General features: G+C 35.7%; 1 protein-coding gene across 5 annotated transcripts in view; it reads right to left on the bottom strand.

The window, feature by feature from the left end:
• Positions 1-21229, bottom strand: part of LOC125252902 (rho GTPase-activating protein 26-like) — a 126728-nt gene that overhangs the window by 63352 nt on the left and 42147 nt on the right. For all 5 annotated transcript variants that reach the window (XM_048166562.1, XM_048166560.1, XM_048166564.1 and 2 more), the window contains exons 2-8: positions 13392-13487; positions 9001-9062; positions 5773-5844; positions 2288-2389; positions 1888-1998; positions 1563-1667; positions 1242-1371 (exon numbers count right to left, since the gene is read on the bottom strand). In XM_048166562.1, coding sequence (XP_048022519.1) covers positions 1242-1371; positions 1563-1667; positions 1888-1998; positions 2288-2389; positions 5773-5844; positions 9001-9062; positions 13392-13487 — 678 coding nt within the window. The remainder of the gene's footprint in view (positions 1-1241; positions 1372-1562; positions 1668-1887; positions 1999-2287; positions 2390-5772; positions 5845-9000; positions 9063-13391; positions 13488-21229) is intronic.

Here is a 21229-nt window from a genome sequence, read left to right as displayed (position 1 = left end):
AATTAAGTGGAGGAGAGGATGTTCACATGCACTTCGTGCTGCCGCTTCTCTTTAACTAACTCTTTAATCGATCTGTCACGCCACATTAAACAGCGCCAAAACGGTATTTATTTTTTTAATTTCATAACAAAGATGGATGTGATTTGAAATCGGAGACTTTGCTTCATATAAAAAGTAACAAGCATAAAGATTATTGTGATTTATTGTATGGGAGGCGCTACATGTTCTGTTCATTCATCAACTGAAAACATACTAGACTAATCCATTCTTGGGATTTAAGAATCGATATTGCTTCGTAAAAATAAGAATCGATTAAAATCAAGAAATCGATATTTTTTACCCAGCCCTAATATTTACCATATAAACATTCATCAACTCACACATCAGTCGTGGTAAACGGAAACTCAAGCATGTTCGAGAACCAATGAGGTTCATTCTGGTGTAACGCAGCACGATTGAGCTTCTGTTTGTTCGCTGATCAATGTTTATTGTGAATAGGGCTGCACAACGATTAATCGCGATTAATCATTTGAAAAATAAAAGTCTGTTTACGTAAAAATGTGTGTGTCCTGTGTATAATAATTATGTAAATACACACACATACATGTATAAATGTAAGAAATATATGCATGTATAAATAAATATATATATATTAAATATATTTTATATTATATATAAATATAAATATTTTAGATATAAATATAAAATTTTTCTTAAATATACATATGTATGTGTGTGTATTTATATATACATAATTATTATACACAGGACACACACATTTATTACGTTAACACAGACTTTTATTTTGCAAACGATTAATCGCGATTAATCGTTGTGCAGCCCTAATTGTGAATAAAAGCCTAAATTAAATCTATTCATTATATAAAGCGATCGAGTCGCTTCAGAAAATTTAGACTAAACTGCTCAATTCATATGAATTAGTTTTATGATCTCTTTATGAACTTTTTGAAGCATCAAAGTGGAAGTTATAAAAAGATCTTCATTTGTTTTCAAAAGAATGACATGAGGGTGAGTAATTAATGACAGAAGTTTAATTTTTGGATGAACTAACCCTTTAATGACATCATTCGCAATGCTTCATAGTAGAGCTGTTTTGCCGCAATTTCTGTGTCCATGCAAACAGATATGTCTCTGAATGTTGGGGCTCTATTAGTATTAGTAACTGGAAATGAAACTCTCTTGTCTTGAAACAAGAGAGAAGCTCCACACTTTTCACTTACGTTTCTCCTGCACAAACAGGTATCCCTCCATTGTGTGTGGACTGATGCTCTTGTGTTCGTGTGGGTTTTCCTTCATCTTCTTCATCAAACATTCCACCTCTGAACGCGTGCTCTCAAACCGGTTCCGCGTCTGAAAGACCGCAAAGACAATTTAAGGAGAAGGATGATTGGACAATGCTTGTGAAAACTTGCCGCTTACTGTAAAAAAAAAAATTCTACACTGCAAAATTCTTACGTGTGCTCGTACTCGTAGCTGTATATGACTTCATTAGAAATGAAGCATCGATATCTGTGAGGGTCTGTTGTAAGAAATAGACTCACATTTTGAATGCTGATAGTGAGGTCTGTCTTGAAATGGTTGAAGTCTTTGGCGAGTTCGTACCCATGATGGTAATATGTAAATAGACCCTGTAGAAAAGCCAGCAACTACACACAACAACAAAGAGGAAAGCAGCTGTTGTGAAGAGGAAACACAATATCATTTTAAAGATGTATAATTGTAATTATATTTAGTAAATTTAATTTCATTGAAAATTATAAGCACTTTAACAAAAAAGTACCAGACACTACCATGGGATACCATGTTTTTTGGTAGTGCTATTGTATTTTTGAAGAACCACTGCAATAAAATGTGATGAGGTTTTACCGGCTCCACAAATTCGAACATTTTCCTTTCCTGAACTTCCTGCACTTTGAAGACATATTCCAGCGAGACCTCATAGAAGTGTTGCCTCACATGGTCCACCTGGTTATCCGCCTGGGGGAAATTTGTTTAGAAAATCAAGCAACAATCCACATGAGATCAAATTTGGGGTTTGTGGCTTTTAGTCCCTGTGTAAAATGGCAGTGTGTAAACCAAAGGCATTGGCTATTACAAATTAAGACAAGCCTTATGATATGTCTGCCCCCCCAGTTTCGTGTTTTAATAAGAAATATTGTGCATCAACATAACATTTGTCAAATCAAACAATTGCCAGTCTTTAAGTACCACAGCATGCAAAATAGTCATTATGTCAACATGAATTGGCACAGAGAGCAGAACATACTTCATGAAGGTGTGCTTCCTTCTTCTTGGCGGACAGACTGAGATGTTTCTCCAACACTGTACAGTACTTCTCCGTCTCTTTATCATATTTCTTTTTGGCCTCCTATGGGATAAAAATGCAAACTCTGAGTCAACTCAAACAGACAACAGCCATGAAGTTAGCCTATGTGAGGAGACTTGCCATGTATGTACTGTATGGGTGCATGTAAATTCAATTTTAAATTGAATATATTTTACATTTTGAATGAAACATCTAAATGTCTGTTATTCCACCCTTGTGGAAACAAAGTGTGCTTGCAGTGAATGTGCACTAATGTGCATTTAATATAAAATTAAATGGTTTACTTTTTAACATTTTAAATCATTATGTTTAAATACTCTTTTGGTGAGCGTATATTAAATCCACCAGAGATATGCGTGATGGAGAACCATTAATGTTAACTCGAAACACAGAACTGAGAAAACTGAAAGCTTAAACACACAGAGGGAATGATCAACAGAACAAGAAACAGGTGTGTATCTAATCAGAAACCATGACAACTAATGATGAACTAGAATAAAACACAGGCAAAACAGTGACAAAGAAAACCATAGCTGCATCCCAAATCCCAATTTTTTGAGAAGAAAAAGTACCTTTGAGTGTGTAGCAGAATAGTAAACAAGCTTTGGGACATACTCCTTTTTCCAAACAGTGCTTGTCTACTGACACGGAGTGAGCAGAGCAGAGCAAGCATTTTCAGTTCATTTCTATGGGAGTTGAGCTTGACGCTCATACAGTGATTTGTGGGATTGACAGCAGACTGGAAAAAGCATTGAGAGCACTGGTCTGTATAAATGAATGGATTGCTCATTGTGTTAAACTACCAGCAGGTGGTGAAGACCACCAGAGGTTTTTAGCGGCCATATTGCTATTCCCAACCGACAGAGGACATCATTGACTTACAGCCAAAACCTTGACCTAAAATTACCTGATTTGCATTAGTGGGACAGGATTCGTTTTTTATGATATATGTACTGTATGTAAATTAATTGTTACTTCGGACATTATCTGTAATGTTTATGGTCATTTCAAGCAGGTTAAGAAAAACATATAAACATTAATCAGTGAACATAAACAAAACCTCAAATGTACAGCTTGACACACAAGAACAAATCTCATCAGATCTCGCGGAAGCTCAAACGTCCTGCGTAACACGAGAATGAATCTCATTGGTTCTTGCTGAAGCTCAAACGTGCTGCGTAACACGAGAATGAACCTCATTGGTTCTTGCTGAAGCTCAAAGATGCTATGTAACACGGGAATGAACCTCATTATTTCTTGCTGAAGCTCAAACGTGCTGTGTAACACGAGAATGAACCTCATTGGTTCTTGCTGAAACTCGAACGTGCTGCATAACACAAGAATGAACCTCATTGGTTCTTGCTGAAGCTCAAACATGCTATGTAACACGAGAATGAACCTCATTATTTCTTGCTGAAGCTCAAACGTGCTGCATAACATGAGAATTAAAGTCATTGGTTCTTGCTGAAGCTCAAACGTGTTGTGTAACACGAGAATGGAACCTCATTGGTTCTTGCTGAAGCTCAAACGTGTTGCGTAACACGAGAATGAACCTCATTGGTTCTTGCTGAAGCTCGAACGTGCTGCATAACACGAGAATGAACCTCATTGGTTCTTGCTGAAGCTCAAACGTGCTGCGTAACACGAGAATGAACCTCATTGGTTCTCGCACATCATGCTCGAGCTTCTGTTTGCCATAACTGATGTGTGCACTGATCATTTTTGTAGGTGAATATAAGCCTAAATTAACTCTTCATCATATAAAGCAATCGTGTCTTTTCAGAAAATGTGGACTAAACCACTCAATTCATATGGATTCGTTTTAAAGGTCCCGTTCTTCGTGATCCCATGTTTCAAACTTTAGTTAGTGTGTAATGTTGTTGTTAGAGTATAAATAAAATCTGTAAAATTTTAAAGCTCAAAGTTCAATGCCAAGCGAGATATTTTATTTAACAGAAGTCGCCTACATCGAACGGCCAGTTTGGACTACATCCCTCTACTTCCTTCTTTAATGACGTCACTAAAACAGTTTTTTGACTAACCTCCGCCCACAGGAATACACAAGAGTTGCGTTTGTAGAGTGTGTTTGTCGCCATGTCGTCGAAACGCTGTTATTTTCATCCCGCAGTCCAATCACCGGGTCTGATTCCGGCTCAAATTGATAGGGTAAAATTAAAGACATGTTTACAATAACACTGAGCGCGTGCATCTCCACGTTATGGTAAGAGGCGTGACCTTTCCGGGCAAGGTTCGCTAAGCTGCTGTCGAATCACAACACAGGAACCGCTGGCACAATCAGAACTCGTTATGTATTTCTGAAGGAGAGACTTCATAGAACAAGGAAGTCATCAGCCCGTTTTTATGACAGTGGAAACAGCGGTATACAGATAAGTAAATTATGTGAAAAATACTGTGTTTTTTTACACGCGAAACAGGAACACATGTTATATTGCACACTATAAACACAATCAAAGCTTCAAAAAACCACGAAAAACGGGACCTTTAAGATCTCTTTATGAACTTTTTGAAGCATCAAAGTGGTAGTTGCGATGTCTGTTAATAGAGGGACAGAAATATCTCAGATTTCATTAAAAATATCTTCATTTGTGTTCAAAGATGAATGAAAGTTTTAACAGAATGAACTAACTCTTTAAAAGAAAAGTTCAAATTAAAATAGCACAGTAGGTCCCCTTTAAGTGTCTAAAAAATTATATTCAGTTTACATTTAAGTTCTTTTTTAAAAAATATATTATGTCCATAATAAGTACTCTTTTTAAAAGTATGCTAAAGTGTACTGATTGTTCACAAGGGCACAATATAGAATAGGAACAAGGGCTCATTCTTTTTATTTGTTGCTATGTACTTTAAAAACTCTTAAGGGCCTTGTCTGAACTCCAGACACCCGTAATAGCCTAATAACCAGATGCACATCCGCAGCAATAGACAAATGCCATTAGGGTGTGCAAGAATCAGATTTGTCACTCAGGAATCAATCACCTGCAAGCAGTGAATGAGCTGTAAAATTTCAACACTGTTTGGCATTAAATTTTAATCTTTTTTTTTTTTTTTTCTTTAATAAATGCACAACCTGTTATATGTACTGTATCAAGTTAGCAGATTAATTACATCTGTTTATTTTTATAATGAACACACGAGTGCTTACACAACATAACCAACAGATGGCAGTGCTGTTCAAAAAGTTAAGGCAGTTTCTTAGAAACACTTTGATCTGTAATTGCTCTGCATATATGGAATCTGCACATTTTGACTCTGTAACATTAATCAATAGAGACAAATTTGCCTTTGAACAGGGTACTTCTTCAATGCCACTGATAACTGAAAACTGTTACGTGATGCCTGGAGGCCTCTTTCTACTATGAATACCATAACAGCATAAAGCGGTTTAAACAGGAACTTCTACTCACCTTCGCAGCGGCAATCTGCTCCTTCCTGAAGCGCTCCAGCGGTGTGATCAACACATCACTGGCATTTTCTATCTGAGGAGACAAAAGTCGCAGAGTTCCTTTAATTACTTAGATCCAAAACTGACAAAACTGACAAAACTGTGTAATCACAGTTATTATATGGTCCATAAATAGCAATAAAAATAAAACTGAAACACAAATGTGATGTTTATCTAAGTCATTTTTGCTTATTCGTACACTGAAAAATGATGAAGTTGGGTGGAAAATGGACAAACCCAGCAACTGGGTTGTTTTAACCCAGTGGTTTAACCTGCTGGGTAGTTTTATTTATCGCAACTATTGTTTAAAAATTACTGTATTGCTTGCTTAAAATGAACCCAAAATATGTTTAATAAATTAACATTTATAATAAGTTTAATGAATAATAATTAAACAATAAACATTTATTAAATTTCTTATTAATAAATGTTCACCTTTTGATTATTATTGTTGCCTCTAGTAATTATGTGTCTGATTTTTAATTTCCAACCTATTTTTGGGTTCATTTTATGGCATCCAGCCATTTAGTAATGTTTAAACAATAGCTGGGTTAATAAAACTGCCCAGCACGTTGGTCAAACATTTAACCCAACCGCTGGGTTAAAACAACCCAATCACTTGGGTTTGTCCATTTTCAACCCAACTTGGGTTGTTTTTAACCCAGCATTTTTAGTGAATGGTTGAATTGGATTATCAAGAAGGGAGAAGGGAAGGGAGAAGGGAGAGGTTATTAGTCCCTCAAGGTTCAATACTTGCACCCCTCCTGTTCAACCTATATATGCTGCCACTGAGCCAAATAATGAGAAAAAACAAATTGCATTTCACAGCTATGCAGATGACACCCAAATTTACCTAGCCCTATCACCTAATGACTACAGCCCCATTGACTCCCTGTGCCAGTGCATTGACGAAATTAAAAATTGGATGTGCCTAAACTTCCTTCAGTTAAAGGTGCCATCGAATGGAAAATTTGAATTTACCTTGGCATAGTTGAATAACAAGAGTTCAGTACATGGAAATGACATACAGTGAGTCTCAAACACCATTATTTCCTCCTTCTTATGTAAATCTCATTTGTTAAAAGACCTCAGAGGAACAGGCGAATCTCAACATAACACCGACTGTTACGTAACAGTCGGGATCATTAATATGTACACCCCCAATATTTGCATATGCCAGCTCATGTTCAAGGCATTACACAAGGGCAAAACGTCTGCATGTGCACAGCTGAATCATCAGACTAGGTAAGCAAGCAAGAACAATAGTGAAAAATGGCAGATGGAGCAATAATAACTGACATGATCCATGATATCATGATATTTTTAGTGATAATTGTAATTTGTCTTTCTAAATGTTTCGTTAGCATGTTGATAATGTACTGTTAAATGTGGTTAAAGTTACCATCATTTGCTTACTGTATTCACGGAGACAAGAGCCATCGCTATTTTCATTTTTAAACACTTGCAGTCTGTATAATTCATAAACACAACTTCATTCTTTATAAATCTCTCCAACAGTGTGTAATGTTAGCTTTAGCCACGGAGCACTATCAAACTCATTCAGAATCAAATGTAAACATCCAAATAAATACTATACTCACATGATCTGATGTATGCATGCAGCATGCATGACGAACACTTTGCAAAGATCCATTTTGAGGGTTATATTAGCTGTGTGAACTTTGTTTATGCTGTTTAAGGCAAGCGCGAGCTCCGGGGGCGGGGAGCGTGAGGAATTAAAGGGGCCGCAGCCTAAATCGGTGCATTTCTAATGATGCCCCAAAATAGGCAGTTAAAATGTATTAAAAAAAAAATCTATGGGGTATTTTGAGTTGAAACTTCACAGACACATTCAGGGGACACCTTAGACTTATATTACATCTTATAATAAAACGTTCAATGGCACCTTTAAACAAAGACAAAACTGAAGTCATTGTGTTTGGAAACGAAGATGAAGTTCTCAAAGTGAACATGTACCTTCACTCTAGGGGTCAAACAGCTAAAAATCAAGTCAGGAATCTTGGTGTGATTTTGTAGTCAGACCTGAGTTTCAGTAGCCATGTAAAGACAATAACTAAATCAGCATATTATCATCTCAAAAATATTACAAGAATTAGATGTTTTGTCTCCAGTCAAGACTTAGAGAAACTTGTTCATGCTTTCATCACCAGCAGAGGTGGATTATTGTAATGGGCTCCTCACTGGTCTTCCCAAAAAGACCATAAGACAGCCTATAGCAGAAAAGACCATAGCAGTCCTGTCGTGTGAGGAAGATCCATTTAGATCTGCTCTGATGGATAGATCTGTTTAGATCCACTCTGACGGACAACAACAACAACAACAAAAACTCCCTAAGACTTCCTAGCTCATCCATCCAGATAGTAAAATTCTCTGTTTTTACTGTTATTTCTATTCCTTATGTTCTATTTTTATTCTTCTTCTTTATGTAAAGCACTTTGAATTACCATTGTGTATGAAATGTGCTATACAAATAAAATTGCCTTGCCTTGCCATCAAAAGACAGCAGCAAAGACACTTCAATACCCATCATGTTCACACAGCGCACACAACGTCTCTGCACTTACTCCTATTTCTCTCAACAAGAGGACAGAATAGCTATCAGTCAATAAATGGGAAAACTAAGTAACGTAATTGAAAAAGTAACTCAGATATTTGTAAATTTAAAAGTAATGCATGAGTGTTACTTTACCAGTTACTTTAAAAAAGTAATCTGATTACGTAACTCGCATTACTTATAATGCGTTACACATACATAAATCCTGGACTGTTGGATATAGATATTGATACCTGATATATCTGATGGCGTGAGCGTGCATCAGCAAGTTGCAGCAAGTTGCATCTTTGCATATATTAACCACCTGCAGTTACACAGTATCTACACCGGACAAGTGTGAAAAACAAAATCACACTCATGAGCTCACAAAGCCCTACAATGTGACAGTTAGCAGTGGTTTTCTGCTTGATTTTGTCAGTAGCACCATGGTATTAATGCTATAGCAGAATCTCTACCAGCTGACAGATTTCCAAAGTATATATCATACTGTCCAACAGGTTCTTTATGGAAGTCATACAGGTTTGGAACAATAAGTTTCATTTTTGAGTGAACTCTTCCTTTAAACTGTTAGTGATACACATAATGATAATGATGATGAAGAAGAAACCAACTCACCATTCGTGTCCTCTCATCTTCCAGGTTCTGTAAGACTCCAGCAAACTCCTGAAGTGATTTAGCTTAGAAAGAAAAAATATGAGACTTGTGGTCACACACAACATCTTAACCATATTACTTTAATTTGTGTGTGTCACTGCTCCTAATGTGTGTGCACTAACTTAAATACAGAGGACAAATTCTGAGTACCATACTCGGCCTTCACGTCACTTAAAATTTGCATCTACAAGCACTGAAGTCAGACATTTGTCATTTTATAATTCACCACGGAAACCCAGACTTCATGTTTGTTCAACAAGCATAATATGTCCGTGTGACAACCATGAGAAGGTGACAGCACAGATCTACCATGTGTTTAGTGCTGTTACAAAATACCAGTGGCCAAATACCAACTTCTACATAGACTGTGTTTAACACATATGACTAGAAAAACAAAGGGGAGAAAAAAAAAAAAAAACTAAAATTAACCAAATGTTTGTATCCGTGCCTATGGTTTTAAAAAATACAACTAGATTCTGTATTTTTTCTGAAGAAAATGTGCTTGCCCATGTAAAACACAACGATAATGTGTTGTCCCTTACACTTCAACATACTTTTAGAGTACATCTTTATGTGTCAGTTTATAATTACTACTATTCTCTTTTAAATATGGTTAAAGTGTACAGCCGAATGTAGCTACAGGCATTTATGGTAAACTAAAATATACTTAATTTCGTGTATCTGAATATATTTGTAATTACAGATTTGTAATGAAGATGTTGCAATTTAGCAGATTTAAAATCTATAAACTATAAACGTAATATCAAAGAACACACTAGTTAAAAATATAATCAACTAGGGGAGAGTGGGGTAAGATGAGCCATTTTTTACTTAAGTGGTCCTCAAGATAAGGGAAAATGAGGTAGAAGTACAATGAAAGTATTTAAAGTAATTTCAGGATGTTTCCTATCATTTTAAATGATCAGAATACATCTATGTCAAAGGGTTCTAAAAATATGGCTTCTTATAAAAAAGTGTTCCTATGGCTCAACTTACCCCAGGTTAGGGGTAAGTTGAGCCGAGTCAGTAGGTGGGTGTAAACTGACCATCTAACTGAATCTGAATCAAACCCATGTGAAATTTTAAAGATAATGTACCTATTTTAAAAACTAATTTAATAATCAAATTTCCTTTTTTTACAAAATTCTTTGTAAAAATATTTATTTTGTTTAAAGCTAAATTAAACAACATAAAACCAACCAAATGAAGTTGAAATTTCAGTATGTTTAATTGTTTGCATTTCTGAAACAATATGTTGAACATCAAAGTTGTAACCTTCCCATAAACAGACTAAACAGAGAGTTTGTTGAGTAAAATTCAATACAAACTATATAAGAATGAATAAATGTCACTGAAACTAATAAACATTTTAATCAAAAGGTTCTTGACATGGTAGTTTTTCTACAATGTCGACCATGTTAGGCCATTAGGGACTACAGGTGGAAAGATATATATGATTAAACATCCTCTGGTTCGTATCGAAGAAGGATTTGGTGTACTTGTACACTGTTCCTATCAAATAAACTCGAAAATAAAGATAAACTAAACCAGTTGTGTAATATTACATTGAAATGACACCAGTATTTACTTCAGATTTAGCTTAAATTCATTGCCTTATCGTGGGGTCAGTTAAAACGCTGGCTCAATTTACCCCACAGCATTTGGCTCACTTTGCCCCATAGCTGCCATTTTAGGAAAAGCTAGCTAGCTTACCAATTCAGAATAATATTTAGCTAAATGACTTGGATGGTTTTATACGTTGTTAAATCACTAATATGCATCATAAATATTTTTAGACCTGGATAAATTTGCATTGATGAAACAGCCATTACATCTGTTATGTTAAAATTTTGCTTTGACAAGCCAAAAAAAAAAAAGTTTTTAAAGTAAATAAGCGACTTCCACTCCTCCCATGTGCTTATCCTTTTCACAGTCTGGCAGAAATGATGGGTGGTTCTAAAATATATGGTTGCATTACAATAAAATGGTACGGTTGCCAAGATACAGGGGTGGGTCAATTTACCCAGTGGCTCATCTTACCCCACTCTCCCCTACTTTACATGTGCTTTGGTATGTTAGTCAACACATCAAAATAAGTGTACTTCTTTATTAAAACTATGAATTAAAATGTACTTTAAAGTATGGCTGGATAAAAATAAAAAAAAAATATTGATTTCTTGATTTTAATCGATTCTCATTTTTACGAACCTATATCGATTCTTAAATCCCAAGAAAAGATTATGTTTTCAGTTGAATAATTGATGTAATGTGCCTCCCATCCAATACATCGCAATAAGCTTTGTGCTTTGATACTTTTAATATGAAACAAAGTTTCATTTTATTACGAAATTTTAAAAAATTAACCGTTTTGGCGCTGTTTAATGTGGCCTGACGATCGCTGTAGCGCTTCAGTTACATATCAGTAACTGATCATCTCCTCTGCTTTAATACCAGTTATAGCGTGAAATAAATATGAATGAACATCTGAAAGTATTTTAAAAGATGATAGAGTAACTTTTCAATTTACCGAAATCCATATAATATCTGATTCTCATGTAATCGCTCATGTAATCAGTGTTTCAACCGTGGGAAGACGTCAATAAAACAGCTTGTAAACAATGTCACGTAACGTCACATTTAGGCCTACCTCAGGAAAACCATATTCATTGACCATAAACTCATTAGTCAGCTAGAAAACTCAAGCATATTGTTAAATATGTGTACCATATTCATTGTAATTTTTAATGTCCGTCAAGTTTTTACGACAGCCCCCATGTTTATATTTCAAAAAATGAATCGGAGTAGAAATATAATTATGTAATTGTATAGTTAGTGTTATAACTTTATTATTATTAAAAACTTTCTTGAGTGTAATTTAAGAGTTTGTATACAAATCAGTTAATTTTAACCTTCAATATTATAGTAATGTAGTACCAGCTGACTCCCCTGGATAGTTTACAGGATAAGTTGAGAAAATTTGCCATGTACAGTACCTGATATATATCTAAAATAATCAAATCAAATTGAATCATAATCGAATCACAATCTTGTGAATCGTAATCAAATCGAATCATGAAATTTCGAGTGTCAATACCCAGCCCTACTTTATAGTAAAACATTTAATATGACATTATTACTGTGCAGTTTTTAAAAGTCTGCTTATGAAAGTGTAGTCTGTGGCTTTTTATTTCATGAATATTATATTATCTTCAAGTAGTTTTTTTTTTTTTTTTAAGATCTGAAGTACATTGCATTTGCACATTCGATACGATTAAGTGCACTTCTTTTTCACAAGGGTTGGACTGTTGCCAGGGTGTTGCTAAGGTTTTAGGATGGTATTTGCTATGCTAAGTCAAAAAGAAAACCCATCATCAAAATGATATTGTGGTCCCTAGATAGGTCTTTATTTAGTGCAAGTCTTGAGGATTTTTTCTTTCTTTTTTTTGCCTGTTTTAATTGTCCACCAGGCAAAACATAAATCAAATTGTTATAAAACACCTCCATATAGAACTGATGCATTATATGCCATTCATGTCTGCAGCAAACATGTGCACGTATGTCTAACAATGTGCAAAAGTAACAGTGTTGCTTGCCTTTCACTGCTTGGCACTAGTATAATCACAACTAAAGCAGCTAACTCATCAAATCTCTCCCGATACTCAACCTCAGACATGCACTGGATGCATTTACTAAGAAACTCCATAGTCCAGATATAATAAAGCGGGCTCTGCTGTGGCCTATGGTTTTAATGTTCAACTTCATAAAGAACAATGTCAACAGAAAGTAAGAGACTGCAAGGCTGCAATTGAAGATGAGATCAGAAGAAAGGCAAGTCAATACTTGTTCCTTCTTCGGATTCAGCCAAGCAGGATTTCAGCAAGTTTCCATGTAAGGTGCCAGGACTTACAGAAAGCCACAAAAATTCCCACAGGTTCCAACACTTGATGCCACACTGTCAAGAGGAATCATGGCAAATACATAAAAGCTGAGTTGAAACCTTAGTTTAATTGCGGCATAGTAGATGCTCAATGAAATGGCCATGTGGACGGTGCTCAGTAAAATCTGTCTATCTGAGTTAAAAGCTTGTAATGTACATTGTGTAAGAACTGGAGTGGATTCAGATGGCCGTGGATCAATTTGTTCTCTCTTCAAAGTAACAATAATGAAGCTGGTGTTTTTAAGGTTGTGTTCATAGATCTCATATGCTTTGTATACATTGAAAAATATTTTTGGGGTTAAAACTGAAGTATAATCCTGATGATACTTTGGTTTCGTGCTGAAGTTTTCTTTCATTACACTGACTTTAACATCAAACATTCAAAAGAAGTAAAGTTGGTAAAGTGTGATCTTACCAATGCATATCTCATCATCTGTTTCCGCATCGCCAATGCACTGGAATTTAAACTCGTTCAGCGACTCTGCAAACTTTCTTTTTGCAGTGGACAAATCTGTAAAAGATGTGACAAGATGTGTTAAAAGTACACGAGGCGAGAATAACACAAGGTGACAAAACCACAAATTGTCAGTCAGAAACTGAGAGACTTAGAACATGCACTGCACTTTGGAAACTTTGTGGTGTCTGGGTTTTTCAAGACATAAGACTGACAAAGTGAGTGAGAGTTTGGTGAGGGAATAAGAAAAAGAGACTACAAGCGGAAAATGTCCAAAAAAGAAAGCCAAGAAGAGAGAGAATGAGCCCAAAAGACCCTAAAAATAAATAGTGTTTGTCATGGAATGAGAATTTGGCTGGTCAGATCAGCTTATAAATCGAAGACAGGCCCCTTGGTTTTAGATTGTCATAACTATGGAAAAATTCTTCTTCAAAATAGCAAACAAATGAAAAACTTGCACGCAAATAAGCCGAGCTAGACGTTAACCTCAGTAGCACTTTTTAGATATCACTTGAGGTAAATTCCATATGCTTTAACAGTAGTTCATTATGTTTGGTTATCTGTTTTAGAAATTTCAGACCAGATCTATAATCTATAGATGTTCCACTAATCATTAAGATTAATCACTTGAATTAAATGACAGACAAATGTATTAAACTGAACAAGAAGAGATGCAAATAAAAATGTTGATAGTATTAACACTATGAAATGTTTATATAGATGAAACATATTTTAGAGAAAAGGATTTTGTGTATCATACTAACAACTGAAAATATGCTGAAATGTTTGTAAAACATTGCCACTAAATAAAAAAATTAAAAACAGTGATTGTGACTTTTTATCTCAAAATTATGACTTTTTATCTCGCAATTGCGAGTTATAAAGTCACAATTCTGAGATATAAACTCGCAATTGCAAGAAAAATAGTCAGAATTGCGAGAAAAAAAGTCAGAATTGCAAGAAAAAAATTCTGAATTGTGACTATATCACACAATTGCAAGTTTATGTCTCAGAATTCTGTTTTTTTTCTCACAATTGCAAGTTATAAAGTCAGAATTGTGAGATATAAACTCAATTGTGTGATATAAATTCACAATTCTGAATTTTTTTCTTGCAATTCTGACTTTTTTTCTCACAATTGTGAGATATAAACTCACAATTGTGAATTGTGTTTATATCAGAATTGTGACTTTATAACTCGCGATTGTGAGAAAAAAGTCAGAATTGCAAGAAAAAATTCAGAATTGTGACTTTATATCACAACTGCGAGTTTATATCTCAGAATTCTGACAGTTTTTTTCTCACAATTGCGAGTTATAAAGTCAGAATTGTGAGAAAAAAAGTCAGAATTGTGAGATAAAAAGTCGCAATTACTGTTTTTATTTTTATTTATTTTTTTATTTAGTGGTGGGAATGGGCTTTCCATAGTTCTGAGATTAGTAATAACATTTTTGAATATGTACTATTTGCTTGTGGTTCCAAGCCAATAAAAATAAAAAATAAATAAAATTCCCAGAGCTCCGCTATGGGATTTGGCATGGCAGCGCTTTTCAAAAGAATGGATCGATATGAGCCAAACATTCTGTATGTGATTGTCAAAGTGTCAAAATCAAAAGCACATTTTGGGCAAACTTAAATTTGCCCAAACTGTGTGTGTAATCTCTCTTGAATTCAAATGACACAAGTGATAATCAACTCAGTGGAAAGTTTGCCAGCATACAAATTCATTAGGACATGCATTTAACTTCTTGTGAAACAAACTGACCCAGTTCTTCACGGAAAGAAATACCACTCTGTTTGGCAATGGCTTGCTTTGGCTTACCAAGGTTACAAGACGTTTTAAAATGCATGAACAAAACTGTGAAATTGTTAAATCTGCATCCATCTCTACTAACAAAATTCACACCAATTACCAGTGCAGTTATGACAGAGAAAATACAACAACCATCTCATGGGTATGTTCAAAAGCATAGTAGTTTTTGCTGTGGCATCAATAATCATTTAATTTTACTAGTATTGGGATTAACTGCTGATATTTTGGTAAAGTGACAACACTACTTTCCACTTGGTATCTACGGACCAGTGTTAATTTCATTAACGAAAACTATGACGAAAAATGTTCGTTGACGACCTTTTTTTCCATGACTAAGACGAGGCGATGAGAGACGACACCAATGTCATTTAACGATAATGTGACTAAAACTACATGTGCAATATCGTTGACGAAAAAAGACTAGACTGAAATGTGGCTAAAAGACTAAACACTTTAACAAAATCACTTTTTTGAAATCACTTTTTGTTTTTGTCGAATAAAGGAGACAAAACATTACAGACTGTCTTTACTAGCGGTCCACTTACAGTTGCCAGATTTCCAGAATTTAAACCCCTATCAGAGCTCTATATTGCGCTGCTCGTTTACTGACTAAATCTGGGACCAAAGTGCAGGCTGATATCCAGCAGTGGCTCTCAAACTGACGTACGCGAAAAGTGCCATTCATTTTATTCTACTCCACCGTTAAATAACATGAAAACTGAACATGTATTTCTAGGAGGTAAAATATCGTAAATACACGACATTCAATCAAATTACCTCATCTTTTGCGGTCAAAACTGACTGCACCCACACAAGCCAGCATCGCGCTACATTAGTGCTGTTCTCGACAATATAACGTTACATTTGTGAAAGTGGGGATTTAGCACTTAGACTGCATGTAGATTTAAGATTAAAACTCTCTTCGATACAAAAACATACCCTTCTGTGAGTTACTGTTTTTAATGTTGATCATATTGCCCGAATATAATATATAATATCCCGAATATTGATTTTATACAACAGTTCAACAAACAAAAGGGTGATATTAAGTGATTAACAGTATTGTCAGTATTTTTGTTCTATTTTGCAACGAAAGCCACAGCAGAACTGCAGCACACAAGCTGTGTTTCGTGAATGAATCTGTGGTTTTGAACGAATCGTCAATGATTCAGTGATCCATTCATAAATACAGCCGCTTGCTTTGATACTGAAAGAATGAATGACTCGATGATTCACTCATAAAAACAGTGATTTACCGCCACCTACTGGCATTTTTAATGTAATATTTAAAAGTATCATTTCATTTTTATCATTATTGTATTTATTTATTTTTAAATTTGATTTAAGGCATTATTTATTTTACAAAGGTATTTATAAAGGTAAAAATATTGTCCCTTAATGGAAAAGTGTAACTGCAGTCTAAGTGGAAAAGAGAGGGTACACAGAAGAATGTTAAATCCCACAGGCGGTACGACATTCTAAAAAGTTTGAGAGCCACTGAAAGCTGTACAATTGCACAAGTGTTACTGCCAAGAGTGCAATGTCAATACAGCCTGTTACCTTGATTCAAATTTTTCATACGCTTATATGAATTGGTCTAAAGAGAAAAAATTATAATGACTATTTTGTCTACTAAAGACTACATATAAAATAGCTATCAAAATTAATGTTGGTAACTGTAGTTTGACTAAAAGTAATTGACAAAAATGTGATGACTTTTCGTCGACTAAAACTAGACTAAAATATGAAAGACTAAAATGACTAAAATGTGACTAAGACTAAGGAGAATTTTTGTCTGAAGACTAAATCACAGTTATTTTAGCAGTCTGGAATCTAAGAATGGATTGTTAACTAACAACCAGCACTAAAAATAATCAGCTTGAATTGACATCCACAAGCTTTGTCCTCCACATGTCCTCTAAAAACACAGAATTCCCCACAATTTTTCTCCTCCAGTGTGCCCTGCTTCCTGCCTTCTGCCCAGCGACACAATGGTGCCGTCCAAGCGCCCGGAAGGAATGTACACATACATTTGTGTATGTGTGCTCAAACACTCACAAATACAAACCAACAAGACAGGAAATCAAATAAAAAGATGCAGGATTTTTGTTTCCAGTGGAATGCTGCTGACGCTCCATTATGTGACGTCTGAGTGCACCCGAAAACTTTAGTTAACATGCTGCTTGCTTGCACAGTAAATTTCCTCTACGTTTTAGGGGCATTTTTAATCTAAACCAACCATGCCATTTTCAGTTTCATTTTCTGATATTATGAGACTTCTTAGTCCTCTCAATGAAACCTTTTTCTGTTTTTTTCCCTTCATGTTTGGTGCACCACATGGCTTTTTTGGTCACACCACATTAAAGTTTTTCAAATATTTCACCCAAAAATGAAAATTCTGTCATCATTTACTCACCTTCAAGTTGTTCCAAACCTGTCTGAGTTTCTTTCTTCTGTTCAACACAGAAGAAGATGTTTTGAGGAATATGGAATATTGATGGATCCCACTGACTACTATGGAAGTCAATGGGGTCCATCAACTGTCTGGTTACCAACATTCTTCAAAATATCTTCTTTTGTGCTCAACAGAAGAAAGAAACTCATACAGGTTTTGAACAGCTTGAGGGTGAGCAAATGATGACAGAATGTTCATTTTTGGGTGAACTATCCCTTTAACAAAACTGCTATTTTTTTTCTCTAAATATTATTAATAGATTACTCCAAACAAAAATTTTATTTTCCTGAATTGCATTCTTTGTAATAATAATAATAATAAAAAAAAATAGTTGGAGTGATTCCTGTATACTGTACACACAAAGAAAAATAACATGCATTTAAATGGGTTGTCACCCCTAAAACTTTGATAGTGAAGTGAGAAAATGGAAACACTTGAAGTATGTAATGGCCTTGTTTCGAAAGTTTCCTGCTCTGGGATGAGACGGAGCACTGCTGGTGTGGAACGGATACCAGCTGCTGTCTGCAGGGAGCTCCCATTTATGTGAGGGAGGATCGGCCCTCCCAAATACTTCATCATCATTCATCAACTTTTTCGGATGTTCCTGAACATGTACATTTTTTTTGGCTCAACGGCTCAAATGAGATCCAATTTCGGTATCGGCACTTTTGCTATTGAATAAATCGTGCAAAGACAGACGAGCTCACGGTATCTGACTAAAACCAGCGACAGTACAAAAGGATCAACATTTTTAAAGGCCCACTGAAGTGTCTTGGAACGTGCAGCATTATTCAATGTTTGACGTAACTTCAACTGAAACAGCCTCGCCCCTTTTTTTTTCAGACTGTGCTCCCGCTGCGACGGTTCAAAAGCATATTTACACTGTCTGAATTGTTCCCTATTCTCTATATAGTGCACTATGTGCCATTCACCATGTAGAAACTAGTAAATGTGTGAATAAATGACTGATTTTAGCTGCAGCTTCAGTGTCTGTTTATAGTGTAGGAGGGGGCGGGAAGAGTGAAGAGTGACCTCTGACCCGGCAGAAGAGTGACCTCTGACCCGATGCATGACATATTGCTGAACACAGAAGAACAGAGGATAGAGCAAAGCAAAACACCGGTCACGAATTAGAAGTCTAAAATAAGACTTTTTAAACAGAAATATCAGAGGATTTCAATATAAGAGAAGAGGAACTTGAGTTTGCACAGCCCTATTTGTTTGAACCACAAGCTTACGATACTCCTACATCCTACGTCATGGTCGGGTCAGAGGTCACTCTTCCACCGTAACTCAATGCGTACGGCTGTTACCGGAAGCCAGTGATTATAGTTTTATATATATATATATATATATATATATATATATGGGCTTCACTACCATTATAAAGCTTGGAAGAAACATGATATTTTTTATATATAACTCTGATTGTGTTTGACTGAAAGAAGAAAGTCATATACACCTAGGATGGCTTGAGGGTGAGTAAATTATGGGATAATTTTCATTTTGGGGTGAACTATCCCCTTTAAAGGTGCCCTAGATTCAAAATTTGAATTTACCTTGGCATAGTTGAATAACAAGAGTTCAGTACATGGAAAAGACATACATTGAGTTTCAAACTCCATTGCTTTCTCTTTCTTATGTAAATCTCATTTGTTTAAAAGACTTCTGGAAAACACGCGTAACAGTCGGGGTGTACGCCCCAATATTTGCATATGCTAGCCCATGTTCCCAACATTATGAAAGGCATTAGACAAGGGCAGCCAGTTAACGTCTGGATCTGCACAGGTGAATCAACAGACTAGGTAAGCAAGCAAGAACAACAGCGAAAAATGGCAGATGGAGCAATAATAACTGACATGATCCATGATAACATGATATTTTTAGTGATATTTGTAAATTGTCTTTCTAAATGTTTCGTTAGCATGTTGCTAATGTACTGTTAAATGTGGTTGAAGTTACCATCGTTTCTTACTGAATTCACGGAGACAAGAGCCGTCGCTATTTTCATTTTTTAAACACTTGCAGTCTGTATAATGCACAAACACAACTTCATTCTTTATAAATCTCTCCAACAGTGTAGCATTAGCCGTTAGCCACAGAGTATATAGCCTCAAACTCATAGAGAATCAAATATAAATACTTTACTCACATAATTCGAAGCATGCATACAGCATGCATGATGAACATCTTGTAAAGATCCATTTGAGGGTTATATCAGCTGTGTGAACTTTGTAAATGTGCTGTAATATAATCGAGAGCTCGTGTGGCAGGGAGCACGCGAATTAAAGGGGCGGCGCGCTGAAAAAAATCAGTGCATTGTTAATGATGCCCCAAAATATGGGGTATTTTGAGCTAAAACTTCACAGACACATTCAGGAGACACCTTAGACTTATATTACATCTTGTGAAAAAGCATTCTTGGGCACCTTTAAGCACCATGACAGAAGCTTGGCTGTTATAAAATATATATTTTTTTCCCAGTAAGAACTTTGTCAAACAAGTAGTAGTGCCTGGAAAAATGCTGCATCCCATATAGCTGACAAAACTTAGCTTCCCAAGAATCTCTCTCCTGTAGTGTATGGAGGTGTGATCCATTTTACTGAATCATTTGGTTTCTTTGTTTTTCCCACCATTAACTCGCTTCAGTGTAGTCTCAGCCTCAGACAAACCATTGGTTGAACATCTGACACATATGGCACACAAAATGGGAAACACTTCGGGAGTTTTGAAGTTGTCATCTGATTGGTTGAATTCTACAGGATTTCCTGGAGTCGTGTGTGTCAACTGAACACTGGATGTTCAAAAGTATGGAAAGTTCGAGGCACCATTGTTGCAGTAAACTTAGCACTCTGGTCTGTTATCGTAGGGACATCGACTTTACATTTTCACGCCCCTAAACATGAACAAAACCAACTGTGATTGGTTGCTTTACATGTCAGTCAGACCTCCTCTTGGGCGGCCCTTGGCCAATCAAAACTACGATGGAATCCAGACCTTCTGCCGTTAGCTTCAGTGTGGCTAGGTTTTTGCTAGTAGTGCTTTATCAAAAGGGTAGCTTACTAGCTTGTGGTTTAAATACATTAAATTATGAGTATCTTGTAGCTCAGTGAACTGCAGTTTCTTCCCAACATACAGTATTTCTCATGCAACCCAAAATTTCTGCAAAGCAACAGTCTGCATCGTAACCTGGAAGTGTTTTGGAATGCTAACAGAAAGATGTCATGAGCAGAGCCATTGGTTGAAGTCCAGGAGCACATAACTCAGCCTCAGCCAAGTGAAGGAGTGTAATTTGTTTCTAAAGATGATTACCAAAGACACTTAGCAGTCACTTTGTACAACCCATTAGAACTGTTAAACATACTCTATGAGTGTTATGCATCACAAACCTAAAAAATCACAAACTGTCTGAAGGAGATCTGTCTATATGTTGTAACACTATTGTATAAATACAGATGGCGGAATTATTTTTTTTTTAATTATTGTTATTTTTAACTTCTCAGCCTTCTCTTTACAGAGCATGACATGAGG

The sequence above is a fragment of the Megalobrama amblycephala genome, linkage group LG18 (genome assembly GCF_018812025.1).
Source record: "Megalobrama amblycephala isolate DHTTF-2021 linkage group LG18, ASM1881202v1, whole genome shotgun sequence".
Classification (NCBI taxonomy): domain Eukaryota; kingdom Metazoa; phylum Chordata; class Actinopteri; order Cypriniformes; family Xenocyprididae; genus Megalobrama; species Megalobrama amblycephala.
The sequence above is the reverse complement of the archived record's forward strand: the minus strand, read 5'-3'. Positions and strand labels throughout refer to the sequence as shown.